The sequence below is a fragment of the Patagioenas fasciata genome, chromosome 2, assembly GCF_037038585.1.
Source record: "Patagioenas fasciata isolate bPatFas1 chromosome 2, bPatFas1.hap1, whole genome shotgun sequence".
NCBI classification, from domain to species: domain Eukaryota; kingdom Metazoa; phylum Chordata; class Aves; order Columbiformes; family Columbidae; genus Patagioenas; species Patagioenas fasciata.
The window spans coordinates 13,161,091-13,177,048 of record NC_092521.1 but is presented as its reverse complement, the minus strand read 5'-3'; the positions used below and the strand labels follow the sequence as shown (position 1 = coordinate 13,177,048).

General features: G+C 42.0%; 1 protein-coding gene across 13 annotated transcripts in view; it reads right to left on the bottom strand.

The window, feature by feature from the left end:
* MTSS1 (MTSS I-BAR domain containing 1) overlaps positions 1-15,958 on the bottom strand; it is a 129,687-nt gene that overhangs the window by 12,858 nt on the left and 100,871 nt on the right. For 7 of the 13 annotated variants that reach the window (XM_065830405.2, XM_065830400.2, XM_065830403.2 and 4 more), the window contains exons 7-10: positions 7,769-7,926; positions 6,403-6,510; positions 5,544-5,641; positions 3,342-3,552 (exon numbers count right to left, since the gene is read on the bottom strand). In XM_065830405.2, coding sequence (XP_065686477.1) covers positions 3,342-3,552; positions 5,544-5,641; positions 6,403-6,510; positions 7,769-7,926 — 575 coding nt within the window. Of the gene's footprint in view, positions 1-3,341; positions 3,553-5,543; positions 5,642-6,402; positions 6,511-7,768; positions 7,927-13,571; positions 14,082-15,958 lie in introns of those variants that run through there. The other 6 variants (XM_071803794.1, XM_071803797.1, XM_071803796.1 and 3 more) reach the window with 3 other exon arrangements.

Genomic DNA, 15,958 nt, shown 5'->3' with positions numbered 1-15,958 from the left:
GTGCAATTGCTTCCCCCATGCATGTTCACTCCAAGTCCACTGGATTCCTCTATTATCATCCCCCTAAATCAAACAGAACCACACTATTACCACATGACTTGATCACAAATACCCCCAGACCTCACTTTGCCCACTGCCCGGGGCAACGCGTAGGTTTGGCAGCACCGTCCAGGCTCAGTGTCCATCCAGGAGCCGGGTGCTGGCAGCAGCAGCTCTGTTGGAAAGGGCTTTGCCTGGTGTCAGTACGTGCCATGGGCAACGCTGCCCAGGCCTGACCTCAAATCTGCCATTTACAGAAACTGTTCCACGTCAGAAAAGAGACCTGTGATGCTTTTCCAGCTGTTCAGCTATACGCAAATGTGCTTGTTTAATTAAGATTAAAGCATTTCACAGCGACCTTTCCACATCTGTTACAGGCTAACACGTTTACTCCCAGTGATGTTAACAGCAACGCTACAGAAAAGAGATCATACTAAACCAGTGTCAGGGCAGAGTCTCGTTTTATAGTTTCTCTTCTTCCTATTTTCTATGCAGAGTCTGATGACTGTAAGACTTACTACTCAGCAACTATCGGCTGAAAAACAGTCTTCATTTTGCCAGTCATCTCTCCTCTGTATCTTGTTTAAATCTCTGCTTATTCCTCGCTTGAGAGTTTTTTCCCCATCTGTGATTTCAAATAAATTCAGTTTAATTTTCAGTGACTCTTGTCTAAAATCTAGGTGAGAGCATAAAAGCTTCACATAGCTCATACATTCTCATTCCCACAATATGGGAATTTTATGCAGGCCCCTTCTACTTTCTATTCTAAAATCCATTATTAAAAGAAAATGGGCTTTGTTGCCCAAGTAGATGCCACAGCATGTAGCCAGCAAACATCAGCAAACTGTCCACCTGCCCAAGATATATGGCTTTTAATTTCCTTTGTTGAGTCCAGAGCTTGTGTTTCTGCTTTCGGAGCACCACTACTACCAGCAATGACACCAGTGTTTCAAACCAGCAGCCGCTATGGCTGCTCCTCCCACCCACCACCCAGCCTCAGAAGCACAGCACCGCAGGGCAGATCTGTCAGTTGGTTAGAGACACACAACACGGAATAACGCTGCAAATTGAACAGCTTCTCGCTAAGCTCACGATCACAATTAGATGTCAGCACAACACACACAATTTACTTAGTGCTGAACATAACGAAGCAAGACACTTAAGCAGAGATGAAGCGGCCAGGCAATGATCTGTTACCTTTTCCTCTGCGTAAAGGTACACAGAGCTAGAGACATACAGAGCACATACCTACTTCTTGTACCAACACACTACACTTATCAAGTCAATGCCACATGGCTGCAGCCTTCTACAGCTCATGAGTAGCTCAAGTGATGCTTGGATCAGTTTGCAACTTTATGGACAGTTTCTAAAATGAAGTGCAAGCGTATGAACTTAGCTGGTGTAAATCAGCACGACTCCCATCAGCTCTCAGGATGTTCTGCCAGCTGATCCCAGCCTAAGTTCTCTCCCCCGCTCAACAGGGGAACTTGCAAAGAGAGGCGTTGGGTTTTTCCATGCTAAGGGCAATTGCAAAGTTACATCCTCATCTGCAAATGTAGCATCATCATGTGGATTACCACTCCTTTACGCAGGTGCAGTGGATATTATGAAAACCAACGATGATGCTAGCATGTGTAACTGATGCATGTATCTTAAAAGTCAACTTCCTTACCTTGTTACTATTCCAGTTTACTTTATTATTGCTCATTTACTGTTTTTTTGCATTTCACTTAGGTTAGCCATAGCCAATCTAAACAAAACATTCATTTTATTAGTGTGCACAAAGTTCTTCAGGATGCCATCTATAAAAAAACGCTGATGTGTCCAGACTGGGGAGAGTGCAGAAGATGCATTCATTTGAAAACAAAGCATTTCTATTAAAATGAAAGAGGTAAATATATTAAAAAAACTGTTGAACTTCCCTTGAGAACATGTTCCAAGCCTAAATGAACTAGTGTTGTTTTGGTTGATACCCTAAAAGTTTCACTAAGCGTGCTACTTACTAAATGTTCTGCAAAGAGTGTGTGCTGACAAAGGTGGTCCAGGAGTAGCTCAACTGTGCTGGTGACGTTTGCTAAGTGCTAACACTGAATTTGTTGGCTGCTTGCTGGTTATGAGGACTGAAGTTATCATTGCCTACAAAACCACCTACTCCCCTACACATGAAAAGGAGTGCAACTACATTTATTAAACTAAAGGACAATCTTCTCCAGCAACCTCAGGATGCATTAAAAACAAGCGATACTCAACAACAGGATGTTACATCCACTTCAGTTTGTAACTAAGGTTTACAATGGGATGTATAATGTGAGATGGTAGTTTGGCCTTGTTTAGAAAATATTGCAGTTGCTGTGTAATTTGTTTAAAAAAAAACCCAACAAAACAACATAGAAAAGATAATTCAGGTGCTGGAAAATACACATGTTGGAGGCAAGCAGAGCTCTGCCTGCAGGTGGCCGGCTAGTTTTTATAGGAATGGTGCCATGAACAAACAGAGTAGCACCATCCTTCTGCAGAATGAAAAATGCTCTAGAAAAGTTTTGCTTATATATATATATATAGCTAAATCTTCTTAGTTTGACTGGGTTCAGGACATTATCATATATGACTACGCAAACGATAATTTCTTATGAGTTCCATAAAGAATTAAAAATATCTCTCTTTCTCATGCAGAAACCTTATTTCTGCAAGGTGTTCAATTGCGAGTCAGAAAGAGCAAGTCTATCCACAGAAAGGGATGTCACAAAAAAAAGGCAAAACCAATTTCATATGATCTGTTAAGGGCATTTTGAGTATTCCAGGCCCTTTGCAGGGGAGGAATAAAAGTATTCTCTCTGATGCCAAAGCTGCCAGCATAAGGCCGTTCTGGCACTGATATCTGTCTATTAAACAGCCAACAGCCACTAGATATTAACAATTTGCAGTCTGTGTAGGATATTAACTGATAACCTCAGTGGGTGAAGTGGATATTTATTCCGTCCTGTAAGGTGGGACTTTTTGCTCTTTCTCTTCTATATGGATCTGAAAGTTAGGCGTCTGGCTCCCTCCAGGGCCAGAGTGAAAACCAAAGCCTCAAGAACAAATCATCCCCTTCTTCAGTGCTAACCGCAAAAGCAGCACAACTCACTCCAGCTAGAGGCCTAACTTTTAGATGGATGAAGCACAGCGAGACAAACCTTACCCTCAGTGCTTAACCTGACTCCAAGGCACCCCAAAACCACACCAGATCCTTTCTGTGTAAGGTGAGCCAAGCTACAGAGTCTAGCTCACGCTCAGGTTTTTGTTCTCATGCTTGCACGTACCTGGTTAGGTGCTTCTGGTGGCATGGGGGATGGCGATTTGGACTGGAAAGCATCCTGGGACATGAATCCAGAATCATGGGAGGACACACTGGACAGCCTCATGGGTGCCTGCTGAGGCAGATTGGAGCTGCGATAGCGATAGTGTGAACTAGGTGAGTGCGAGTGCGAGCCACTGGACCGGGAATCACTACTGTTAACGCTGTTCAGACTGCTGTGAGAGACAAAAGGAACAAAGAAAGGAAAGGGGAGAGGAAAAGACACAAGGGTGGGGTGGGGAGAGACCCATATACAGTACAATTAACATTCCACATGTCTCTAGCAACAGGCAGCATAAACCGGGAAAGAAAAAATGTTGACAAATTAAATTTAAATATATATATATATATGCACATATATATCAGTAAAGGACCGTAAGCAGCTGCAGTATCCCTTGCGACTAGAGAGAAAATGGCATTTTTCCTTGAATTTCACTCAAAGGATCAAATTCTGTAACCACTTAGAGTTCAAAGTTGGGTTAGGGATGAAGGTATCGCTACATGCCCTCTTTAGCATTTGCACAGAAATTTCTGCTGCTGTTCTCTCTCCTATTCCTGACTTGCACCATGGCCCACATTTTCAAGGGTATCTCCAGCAGATGGTCCAAAGGCATTCTGGTTCATCTAAAAGTCTGCTTCTAGTTATGCCGCTGCAGCCAGTCAGCAGCCCAACGTGTGGGACTTTTGAAAGCATCACCAAAGCCCCACGCTTCAGAGTACCTGGGACACGCTTTGCTCACATGAAAGCTTTCTACCAGAAAAAAAAAGCATGTGATGGCATGTTGAGTGAAGTCAAGCCTCTGGGTACGCAGCTTTAGTCAATAACAAAGACCATCAGAGAACTGAAACCCCAAATTAATATCCATGAAAACAAAAATAATTGATTTTTCAAACAGAGAGATTGGTTTTTAATCTCTGGTATCCACGAATGACAGCAACGACACGCCAGCCGCAACGTGGGAGCCTTTGAAGTTTCCTGCTGGGGTGGCGGAGCAGGACTGGCAGGACGCCTCAGCCTGAAGGCAGCTCCCTTCCCACCTTGGCTCACTAGCTGAAGGGACGGCTCTCAAGGACACCTGGGGAGGACCGCACCTCCTGCTCGCAAACGCCACATATGCAGAAGATGTACAAGTCGGCTGGGAGCAGGGGAAGAAGAGCTCTGCCTTATTTTACCCATACACAAGTCTGTTGCCATGCAAGTTTTACTGCCCAAGAAGATGAGGTTGATTAGGAACACATGATGGACTTTTTTCCTCTTTCTTTTTTTTTTTTTAGCCATTTTCTTTTACAGCTTCAGGATATTGCATCTTTAAGCCTGTGCTCATTGCTCTGAATATGCATGTATTCACACATATATATAAAAGTACTGCAGCTTTTTTTATATATATCTGCATGCAGAGACAAGTCGGTACATAGAAGAAGTCATGTTCACTTGCTCTGACATGCTATAAGTAACTTTGCTCATACACAGGGAACCTGTGGTACATTATTCACAAAGCAAACTAAAAGGAGCAGCTAGAAAGGTGTTGAGCAGAATACACAAGAGGCTATCTTCCTTTTCGGTAAAAGGAAAGAGTAAATGTAGACACCAGGGTATGGGGGCAACATGCTAACAAACTGTTTTATGAGAGAAAACAGTTTTTATGGAGAAAGCATAGACAGAATCCAGTGTTTCAACATATTCCAGGACAGCATTAGACAGCATTAAACAGTCGAAAAAACTTGTATCAAAAAAAGCATTTCCATCTACCAGACTGATAGGGCAATTGCCAAGGATGTTTTTCCTTTTCAAACAGTTTAACTTACTGATTAGTAACAGCTACTTAGAATAATCTAAAAAGTCATCACATGAAAAACAGAAAAGGAAATTATGAATGAACAATCTCAGAGCTTAGATCAGTACAGTCTGCTCTTTGATCTGAAATGGATTCAAGAGAACTGAATCAAAAGCATCTTCAAGTTGTCTTCAGTTCAAAAGTTGTTCAGTCATGCCCATCCTTTTTAATATTCCCAGTCACACACTTAAACAGAGAAAGACCTCAAGGGACTGATTTCATTAAGAGTTGTTATTTCAGATTTAAGTATGCATACATATCCATACAACAGCCTGAACTTGCCTCCCTTTGCCCCCAAACAGGTTAAAATTAAATATTACCAGACTACTTACCTGCAAACACTAGATTTTCTGGACATGGTAGTACTGGGAGAGGATGGAGGAGTCTGATAAGACCAGCTGTAATCAGAACCTTTCAAATCTAAAATTACCTGATGAAAGATAATCAATAGCATCAAGGACATGGAAATTTTTTTCCCTCTATTAACAGAAAGCATCTGCTTGTCATACAAAGTTTGCCACCACTACAAAATTTTGGTGCCAGTTGATCTAGTCTCAATTCTCTTCCAGAGTTATCATGGAACGGTTTGGGTTGGAAGGGACCTTAAAGCTCATCCAGTCCAACCCCCTGCAATGAGCAGGGACACCTTCACCCACATCAGGTTGCTCAGAGCCCCGTCCAGCCTGGCCTGGGATGTTTCCAGGGATGGAAAAAACTGAGTTCACACAGCAGGGTTGGAGAAAAACGTCCTATTTGGAGTCAACAAATGATACTCATTTTCCTATGCCTCTTAAGGACAGCATGGAAAAATGTTCAAATGTTAAGACTCCATCAAGCTGTCTAATCCCAGCAATCTTGTGACCACATAAAAACACGGATTCTCAGTTGCAGGGTGAGGAGAAGACACACTTTCCTCATAAGCCCTCAGCATAAATTGGTCATCTTCATATACTCCCAAGTGTTACTGCTACCACTTCACACTGGTCTCACCAAATACTTCAGGAGCACTCAGTTGGTCCTTCAAAATCTTTTTTTTTAATTGCATATATTAAAAATTACTTTGCTGCAGTGAAGCATCTACAAAACGTAACATTAAGATACTAAATGCTAGCAGTCAATATTTCTTAAAACACAAATGGAAAACCAGTACAAGCTACAAATAGGAATGTTTTCCAGGTAACAAGAGCTAACCTGTTCACTTGAAGATGGCAATTTATGTGGATCCATGGTGAGACTTTTCAGGTCATCTGATATGGTTTGTAAATGGGTTATTTCTCCTAGCATTGATATTTCTTCTTCCTGAAAAGATAAAGCAAGGCTAATCACAGCCTTAGTTTTAAAAATCAGACCCATAATACAACACACAACCTTTTTCTTTTGGTTGATGACTCTGGGAATGCTCAGCGGAGCTGCTTTTTCTTTACCCATTAAGTAATCACTATTTATGAAACAAGGTTGGAAATATTCACATTTTATAACTACTTTAAGATTGGCTTAAGTTCTGAAGCCCAGAAATCCTTTCTCCCATTAGTGAGGTAAGACTGAGCCTTCTTTGTGTGACATCTTTCGGAGAAGATTGCCATTTCTGCTGCCTTAGGAAAAGATTTAAATCTTCAATGTATACTCACCAATGTGCCCTACAGATTTTAACCTTGAACCTAAACAGGTGCTAAACTTTTTGCTAGTTTTTGGAAACTTTGAGATAAAGACACAATACAGGTACAGAGCATTAATACATCTGTGATTCATTCTGGTTGAAGCTACATCAACAGCTAATTCAGATGATTCCTGTATCGCAAATTACCATAGTAGTCCCTTAGCTAGCAAGGTAATTTCATCCAGGTCCTCAGAGTCTGTAATTCACGTCCTCTTGCTCAGCCATCACGTCCCCGCTTCTCTAACCATAGTTTTCTGTTGAGACTGATACTCTTTGTAAAGAAGCATTGGGAACATTTTCCCAGTGTGCTGGAGACCCTTGAGAAACGCATCACGCTTGCACAAAGCCACAAGCGATTCATCGCCAGGCTTCAGACAACCTGAGATTATGAAAATATACTTACACCTTTTCAATGAACTGAAAAGGCTGTCATGTAGGAGGAAAAGGGCTGCCAGAAAACTGCATGGGAGGAGGCTGCAATCTGTCAGATAATGTCATTATATACACAGGGGAGGTCTTGAAACATTTATCAGTCGTAGCACTGAAGTAGGAGTAAGGAAGATTTATATTAAAATGTGATGCTAAGAAAAAATGCAGCGGAAAAAACTGTATTAGCAATTTCTCAGGTCGGCAGGCAAACGGAGCTCAAGCCCACTGAAGTCTTTGTGCCCATTGTTTTCCCATTAGTCATATTGAAAGCGTTCAGTGTCTTCCCTCGCTGAATTAAGCCAAATGCCTGCAAGAAGGAGCCCAACTCTCACCACTTGCCAGGCTGAATTTTGGGTAGTTTCTACGGCTTTAAAGATCCATGTCTAAGATATAACACGCTACTCTTCTTAGAGGCTTTTGACCACTCATCCAACTTGTGAATTGTACCAACTTAAAACAGAGAGGTCTTACTATCACAGGTCGCAGCATCGAGATGAAAGTACAGAATCGACCACGCTCCTCGATCAGAGCTTTTCTGACAGCTTGCTTCTCGGTTTCTTCAAGCAGCAGGTACTTATCATTGACATCTTGTAAAGCACTATCCAACTGGGGCTGAATGTCACCCCGGCCTGTATGCAGGAAACAATCAAGAGTACATTTTGTCAAAACTGTGCATCTCCATAGCAGACCTTCTTTTCAGCCAGCACTGCTGCCATATTTTGCTTTCACAATTTGTCTCAACCAGCATTTTCCCTTAATTCATATCAGTAAGGTTTTTTTTCCCAATTAAATCAAGCATTTCATAGCATTTGCTTTTTTCTTTTTGCATAGAATAGAAATCGATCTCAATTCAAAAGGTTTCAACGAGCCAAAGACAGCATTTTACATAAGGACCTTCTCAAAGTGTCAGTTGTATAAATCCTTCCCATAATCTTGGCTGAAAATCAACTTCTTACTAATTGGGAGGATATTAATCACTAATCCCAGGTATACTCCTTTTCCTTCCTACTTCTTTGCTCAGCAAGGTCCTAATGACAACTTTGTAGAGTAATTAAAGGACTGAATGAATCCCCAATATGAAAGGATATTAGGAACATGTTACCAATCATCGGACCACTGGATTCAAGTACTCTACACAAACAACTGCTAAACCAGTTTCCTTTGTTCCAAAGTCGAAAACAAAACAAAAACTATCAACATCTCAAATACATAATAATGTCCAGTATTTGTCTATGGAAATTAAAAGAAAAAAAGCCCCAACAACAGTATTTTACAATCAAAAAGCTTCATTGTGTTAATTATAATCAACTCTTAATACCCAAAGTTTCTGTGACAGTTAAGTACCTTATTCTGCACTAATTGCTTACTCTGCATCATGCCAAAAATTATTCCTCTAGGAATGAAAAGCTGCTGCTTATCTGCAGTATCACTGCATCAGCAATGTCGCAGTTGCAAGATGTTTTCATGCTGCTTACACCCCTACATATTTTAAAGACTCTCGGTTGTGTAAATTTGTCTCAAATTTGTCTTCCAGAAACACCATCACATGCAAATCAAGTATCCAGGTACATATTCATGCCACTGTTGCTTAATACGGGGAAGATAACACAAAAAAAATGGTGGGTGAGTTACAAGCAGCTACCCAAAATCCATTTTTATGGACAATAACCTTTCTCCACAGAGGAGTTGAAGCTACAAGCAAGAGGAAGAAAAATAATCCCATGATATGTGTAGCACAAAATGCAGATGACTCAAGGTCAGTGTTACAAAGGAAAACCTTTGCCTTATTATCATCCGTACTTCTTGAGTACTCCAGAGCGAGGTGAACTCATCAGCTTCCTAGCACAAACACACAGCCAGAGCCGCAGCAAAGAGCAGGATGGAAGCAGAAAATCACGCTGGCTTAGGGGTATTATGGGCTGGATGTATCCAAATCTCTGTACAGAGTTAGACCTGGTCCAGATAAAACTGCACAGATATCCACATGCAGAGCTCTGAGATGCGTCCTCGAAGAACCACGTGTGGTGCAATGCTCTAGATCATGCTGACCAGTGCAATGTGGTCATAAAACTGTTTTGGAAGTAAATAACTTACAAAATAACTGACTCTGAAGTTGCAGTCACCTGCTTCCTCTCAAAATTAGCATCTGCCAGAAACAAGTTATAGAAGAGTTTTGGGTAACTCCCTGAAGGTCTTGTGCCTTCTCACCCATCGTCCTTAGGAGACAAACTGGGTCCTTCTGCTTGAAGACCATTGTGTACATTTCTGGACCTTCCCCATACTCCCCTTTGCTATCAGATGCAGTGGTTAAACATTTTATACCTCTCTCAAGTTGTTCTTTCAAATTTCTGAAACTGAGAACTACACTATTGCTCAGACTCCTGAGAGCTTCCTGGAAATTACAATGGATGAAACGATCTCACAGTTTAAACCTCAATACTGGCTCAGTGCTGTAGATGTGGCAAATGAAAAATACATTCGTTGTAAACTAAATCACTCTCATTAATTAGTTCAGCTCTGGAGAACTGCTGTGAACGTTCAGCTGCCCTACCATATGATCATGCACTTAACACAGTAAAGCCTTGTTAAATGCACACACCTACGCAATGAAAAGACACACACTTGGAAATCAACTGGACTCCACTGATAAAGTGAGTTCAATTATAGTGAATTTTGGTAATTTACGCGGATCTCGTAGAGCAGCATGTCTCAGACCAGAGCAACAGAGCACCCAGAACACGGGGCAAAAGAAAACCTCATTTACACGGGTGTAACTCCCTCAGTTCAACAAAGTTGTCAGGATAATGTTCAAGATGTGTATTTTAACCCTTTGGCAAAAGCAGACTTAAAACTGCATCACTCTCCCACATCCGAAACTGAACACTGTGTTCAGTTTTGGGCCCCTCACCATAAGAAGGACATTGAGGTACTAGAGAGAGTGCAGAGGAGTGGGACGAAGCTGGTGAGGGGTCTGGAGCACAAGTCTGATGAGGAGTGGCTGAGGGAACTGGGGCTGTTCGGCCTGGAGAAAAGGAGGCTGAGGGGAGACCTTATCCCTGTCTACAACTGCCTGAAAGGAGGTTGTAGCATGGAGGGGGTTGGGCTCTTCTCTCAAGTAGCAAGTGATAGGACAAGAGGAAATGGCCTGAAGTTGCATCAGGGGAGGTTTAGATTGGATATTAGGAAAAAATTCTTCCTGGAAAGGGTTGTCAGGCATTGGAACAGGCTGCCCAGGGATGTGGTGGAGTCACCATCCCTGGAGGTGTTTAAAACGCCTTTAGATGAGGGACATGGTTTAATGCCAGAGTTAGGCTACGGCTGGACTTGATGACCGATCTTGAGGGTCTCTTCCAACTGAAGTGATTCTATGATCCTATCCTCTGTGCTTCTACAAAGTTTCCTTTTTATTCCTGAACCGAGTAGGGATACAAGCAGACACACCATCTCCTCACCGCAACTTTCACGGCTGTTTTTATGCTACGGCTGCTGGGCACCTACGTAGTCAGTGCAAACACACAAGTTGTCCGGGATACAATTCAGAACAGGAAACAAGCTTGGGTGAATCACTTAGATAAGGCTCTGAAGTCAGATGTTTACATGGTATGAATGCAGCTCTCCCCTGATGTCTCCTTGCAACTCACCTTTTAGGAGTAGGAGAGATTTATTAACATCCTTTGAAAGCTGCATAATGCAGACGTCAATCTAACGAGTCTTACGAAATCAGGCAGAACTCTTTCCATTCCCTGAATCACCAGCTGCCTCCCATGGCACTCAGATCTCTGCCCAATTTAACCAGTTTCCTTTGCCGAGAAGAGCGGAGCACCTCGACAGCACTCCCACAGCCAGAGGACACCAAGGATGTGACAGCCATCTCCTGATCACCTCTGCTCCTCACTCGCCTTGGTTTGAATCCACCACTCATCTTAGAAGGGAACACTGACCACTGGAGAGCAATGTCACTCTTTTCCCCTCTGAATTTATGAGGGGAAGGTCACTTGTCTGTGACATCCCTGACAACTGGTTGCACTATTTTTGCTGTGGACATGAGCCACACTTTCATAAGGAACATCACCAACTGATTATTCTCTCCAGCACACATTCTCTGCCCTTTAGCTTACCCATCTGGAAGCATGTCCAAACCAACACACCTACCATAATGACAGAAAATAGTTCCAGAACAGTCTCATCATGGAGCAGCTGTAAAAGTGCCCCTGGAAGGACACTCCTAACCCTGTTGCAGACAGGTTTGAATGACACACCAAAGCAATCAAGCGTTAGAAATAGTCAAACCCAGCAAATGTAGCCACAGGTCTCTGGTCTGGAACCAGCCAGACACGAACATGATGTAGGGATGGCTCTGCAAAGCATGTCTGGTTGCACTCAGGAGAATGAGCCAACAATCTGAAAACCAAGGAGAAATTCAAATCCAGCCTTGCTCAAAGTGGAGCTCTGGTGTTGCAAAGAAAAGAAGAAATGAAGGATGAGAAGCTGTGGATTGACTTCTTCAGCAGCACCGTGCTCCAGCAGCCCTGGGACTTGCGGCTTGACACGGGCAAATAACAGCTAATGAACTGCAGAGAGCTGAGCTGCTTCTCATCGATATTAACGTGAATCCACCACTACTCCACAAACAGTCTTACAATGTTACCTTCAGAGCAGGTGCTTCACATCATGAGCATCACATGTGAGAGCTTTAAAGGACATGCATTAAAACCTCAGTTTTACAGTATTCTGTGTGAATCTCAGCTGAAAGCCTCATGCAGCATCTTAACCATTGGTCAAAAAGTACTGTAGTAAAGGAAATGTATTAGGGAGAAGAAAAAAGGTAAATCTATTTTTTCAATCTAATTTCATGCCTATATATTATAAGACAAACTAGCAAAGCTGTCAGCAACAGCAAAGGAGAAGAATGCTCTCAGAGTAAGTCTGAGTGTTAAAGTTAATGCTGTTATTGACAAAGTAATGCAGAGAATATTGGTGAAATTATTATTTTCCACATTCTCACTTAAGTAGTGCTCTCTCACAGTTTTCAGGCACCTGCACAGAACTTGAATATTCAAGATGGACACTCTAGAGTGACAGAATTTACACTGTACGAGACAATGCTGAGTACACCTGTACAAACCAAAGCAGGTTCAAGTCATTCATTCCCAAATCACCTTTTTCACAAGAGCACACCTGCTTCAGCTGCCAGGAGGAACAACCCTGCAGTCAAGCCAACAAATAAACTAATATGGATCTAAGAGGAGAATGGAAGAATTCTGCCTCCGTTAATGGAAAGGTGGAAAACCTCATTGCTGAGGTTAATTTCAGACCCCTTCAGCAACCAAATCTGCATCTTTCTGGTGGCTGCTGGAGACCTGAATCAGCTGCTAACGCTCAAAAATGCTAAGTCGGCCCTTAAAATAAAAGTTCCAAGTTACCAAAATAAACTTCCAAATTGATTTACAACCCAGGAAAAACATAAAGTGTGGTTTCAAACAAGGGGACAAGCAGCATGCACCACCGTGCCCAGCTCCAGGAGTCCAGACAAGGTGCCTGGGTTAAGAGTTTCCCGATCTCATCAACCCAAGCTTCTCCAAAGGCAACACCTACATCATTACACCTACGAGTGGAGGTACGATTATTTCTTTCGAATTCAGAAACACCACATTTCATTCACAGGAAGATCTTAAGGCAGCTAGCTTAAATTTGCAGTATAACTGAAACATCACTCCAATTTAAACAGATTTGGGATGTGATCAGGCAGCAGAAGAGGAGAAAACTGTGATGCTGATTTCCACCCCTTCCCCAGCATGAAGTTAAATGTAGTGATTTCTTAATCTATCGGTTAAGAAAGGTGCATGCGATTTTCAGAAAAAAAGGGGGACTTTGATCACAGGTTTACAAATAACAACACTAAGGACTTCAAGCTCTAGACTTTAAAAGTCATATTAACAATAAGATACTCAATTATTTGAACATCACCTTGATGACGTGTCTATTCCATTTAATTTCCCTCCCAACCGTGACATGATTTATCAGTCCACGTTAATCCCTTTCTAAAATAAACCAGAGGTTTATCTACAATACTGATTTTCTTCTTTTACAGTGTTTCAATTAGATGCCAAAAGAAAACAAATCAAAAGATGGTTTGTTCATTAAGATTAGGCGATATTTTAGTTTCATTAGAAATTAAAGTCTAGGCAGTTAGTGGAGACCAGACACCATAAAGAGGCCACAGCAAGGGCTACAATAAACCAGCCACCAGGGTTACAGCATGGCACAGACTTACCCAGAGCCTCAGCTGTCAGGCAGGTGCGCATGGTGAGAAATTGCAGGACACAAAATTGACACAGAAAGGAAAATAAAAAAAGTCAAACTGGTATTCCAGCATTCCTAGAGTTCAGACATTATCATCAGTGCCAAGACAAGAGAGTGAGCAGTCTGGACTAGATTATTTTCACTTCTTCTGTTGCTGATAAAGACAAACGCATTAGCTTTGCTTCCTGATGAGCTGTTGCAAATTAAACTCCGGGTTATTTACCATGTAGTTTTATTTCTTGAGAGACTTAAACCAGTTTAGGAACTTTGTTTAGCTTGCAGATTCCTGGGTGAGAACATGTTAACCTGTGCTTCAGAGAAAATGCACAACACGGACAACTGCTGGACTCCGGTTACACTGAGGAAGGGGCAACAAAGCTCATCCCCTCGTCGAGGAGAGGGAATTCGGGAACCTGTGAACTCCAGGCATTGGAAACCACAGTGCTTTTTGATGTTCTTTACTGCAATTACATTAATAGATTGTTAATTAAATGAAAAACTAATTGCTGATGCAATGCGGAAGAACATCAAAAAGATCAACCATGATATGCGCATCTTAATTAAAAAACTTTATAAATAAGGTTTTGCAATGAACCTGGCTTGCTGTCAACAAACAGGGGAACTATCAAAGAGGCATTCAAAACTCGAGGAATGAAAATAAACCAAAGAAATACCTCCAGTCAGTGATTTTGCAATAAGTCTTTGTTGAGCTTTTAAAAAGTGGAGTTTACATTATAAGTTTAAAGGGGGAAAAAAGAAAAGCACAAAAAAATCACACAGGCACCATGGCCTCATCCATGTGGGAGTTTTCCCCTGCAACAGATAAGAACATTTGTTCATCAGCCTCCCTCCCGAGCTGTATCGCACTGACTCCACAGCGAGCCCTGGCTCTCACTTCAGCCGTCACACCAGCTGAGGGGACCAGGCTGTCCCCAGCACAGCCAGGGCCTGCCAGAGGTCCTCCCTGCCCAGGGCAAGGGCCACATATACAAAGAGTGTGAAGCACTTGAATGAGAGGGTCAGCATTTGCTTTAAGACCTGAGCCGTTCCTCAGTTATAATGACACTGAAGAGCTTCTTGCTTTTCAGTTCAGAGTCACAGGGTTTATGCAATCATCCTGGAGAGGAGTGTAACAATATCAGAGTTTCAAAGAGCAGAGTGTAACACAAAACCAGCTGCAAAGGTTCTAAACTACAAACAGGGCATCTTTACTAACGGGGAGGAAGGGAAGAAAAAGCACTTTTGGCAGTTATTACAGTAAAGTAATAATCATGTTCTACTCTCTCAACTTCATCAAAATACTTTCCAAAACTGCTGCATGCTCAAAAATTGAGTTTGTGAGTCTGGATACTCAACGTCGATGGGACACAAGATGAAATGAACTGAATGTTAAGGGCACTCCGCAGAAACTTCTACAAATGGCTTAGAGAGAAATCTCAGTTTTCACATTAGCACATTAAATCATTGTGACTGTTACATGTAACTCCTTTTCACAAATCTGCTTGGATTTAAACATTTTCCTCAAAGCTCACACACAGTGCCACATGGAGAACCTGAAAATGAAACCTACCAGTCAAGTTACAGGCAGAAGGGAAATTTGTCTAGGTTATCATTAATAGCCAAGCTAAGATACAGAAAATAAAGCCAACATGCACTCCAGATTTTTCATAGACATTCAGTTATATTTTGTCAGTTGATGCTTTAAGCTAAGAATCATGCATTTTGTTAACTTTTCAAAACGGTTACATGCAGAGCAACAGCTGCTGTCTCTCCTCTGAATCCAATATAACATCAACAGCTTCTAGCAGCTATGGATCCACTGACGAGGCCTTGACTCAGCAGAAACCTAAACATGGAATTTATTTTAAACATAGGCATAATTATCCTGCTGACTCAGGTCAGCTGGGCTGACTTCTGATGTGCAATGTTTGTCTGGAAACAAAGAGCCATTTAGAAGACGTGTGCAGGTCTATGCACTACGCTGCTTAATCTGTTCAGACAAGAGCTAAGTTTCAATGGTGGGGTGGACAACAAGGGCATAAGGACAAGGATGCATGTTGAGGATCACCATGACACCCCCAGGGACTGTGTGGATCTGGAGGTGCACCAGGATCCTGGTTAGAATACAGATACATAGACTTTTTTTTAATAGCCAAAGACAACAAAAAGACTGAAAATTAGCCCCGTAGGGTTCTTCAAAGTGCGAGACCTTCATTTACACAGACTTGTCATTTTACCAGACTCCAGCCAACTTCCAAAAAGGAGCCCTAACACCTTTTTGTTTTGTTTGGAAAGCTTGGTGTTTTCCCTGTTGCTTCAAGCTTTGGAAACACCTTTATTGCAATTAACACACCTCCT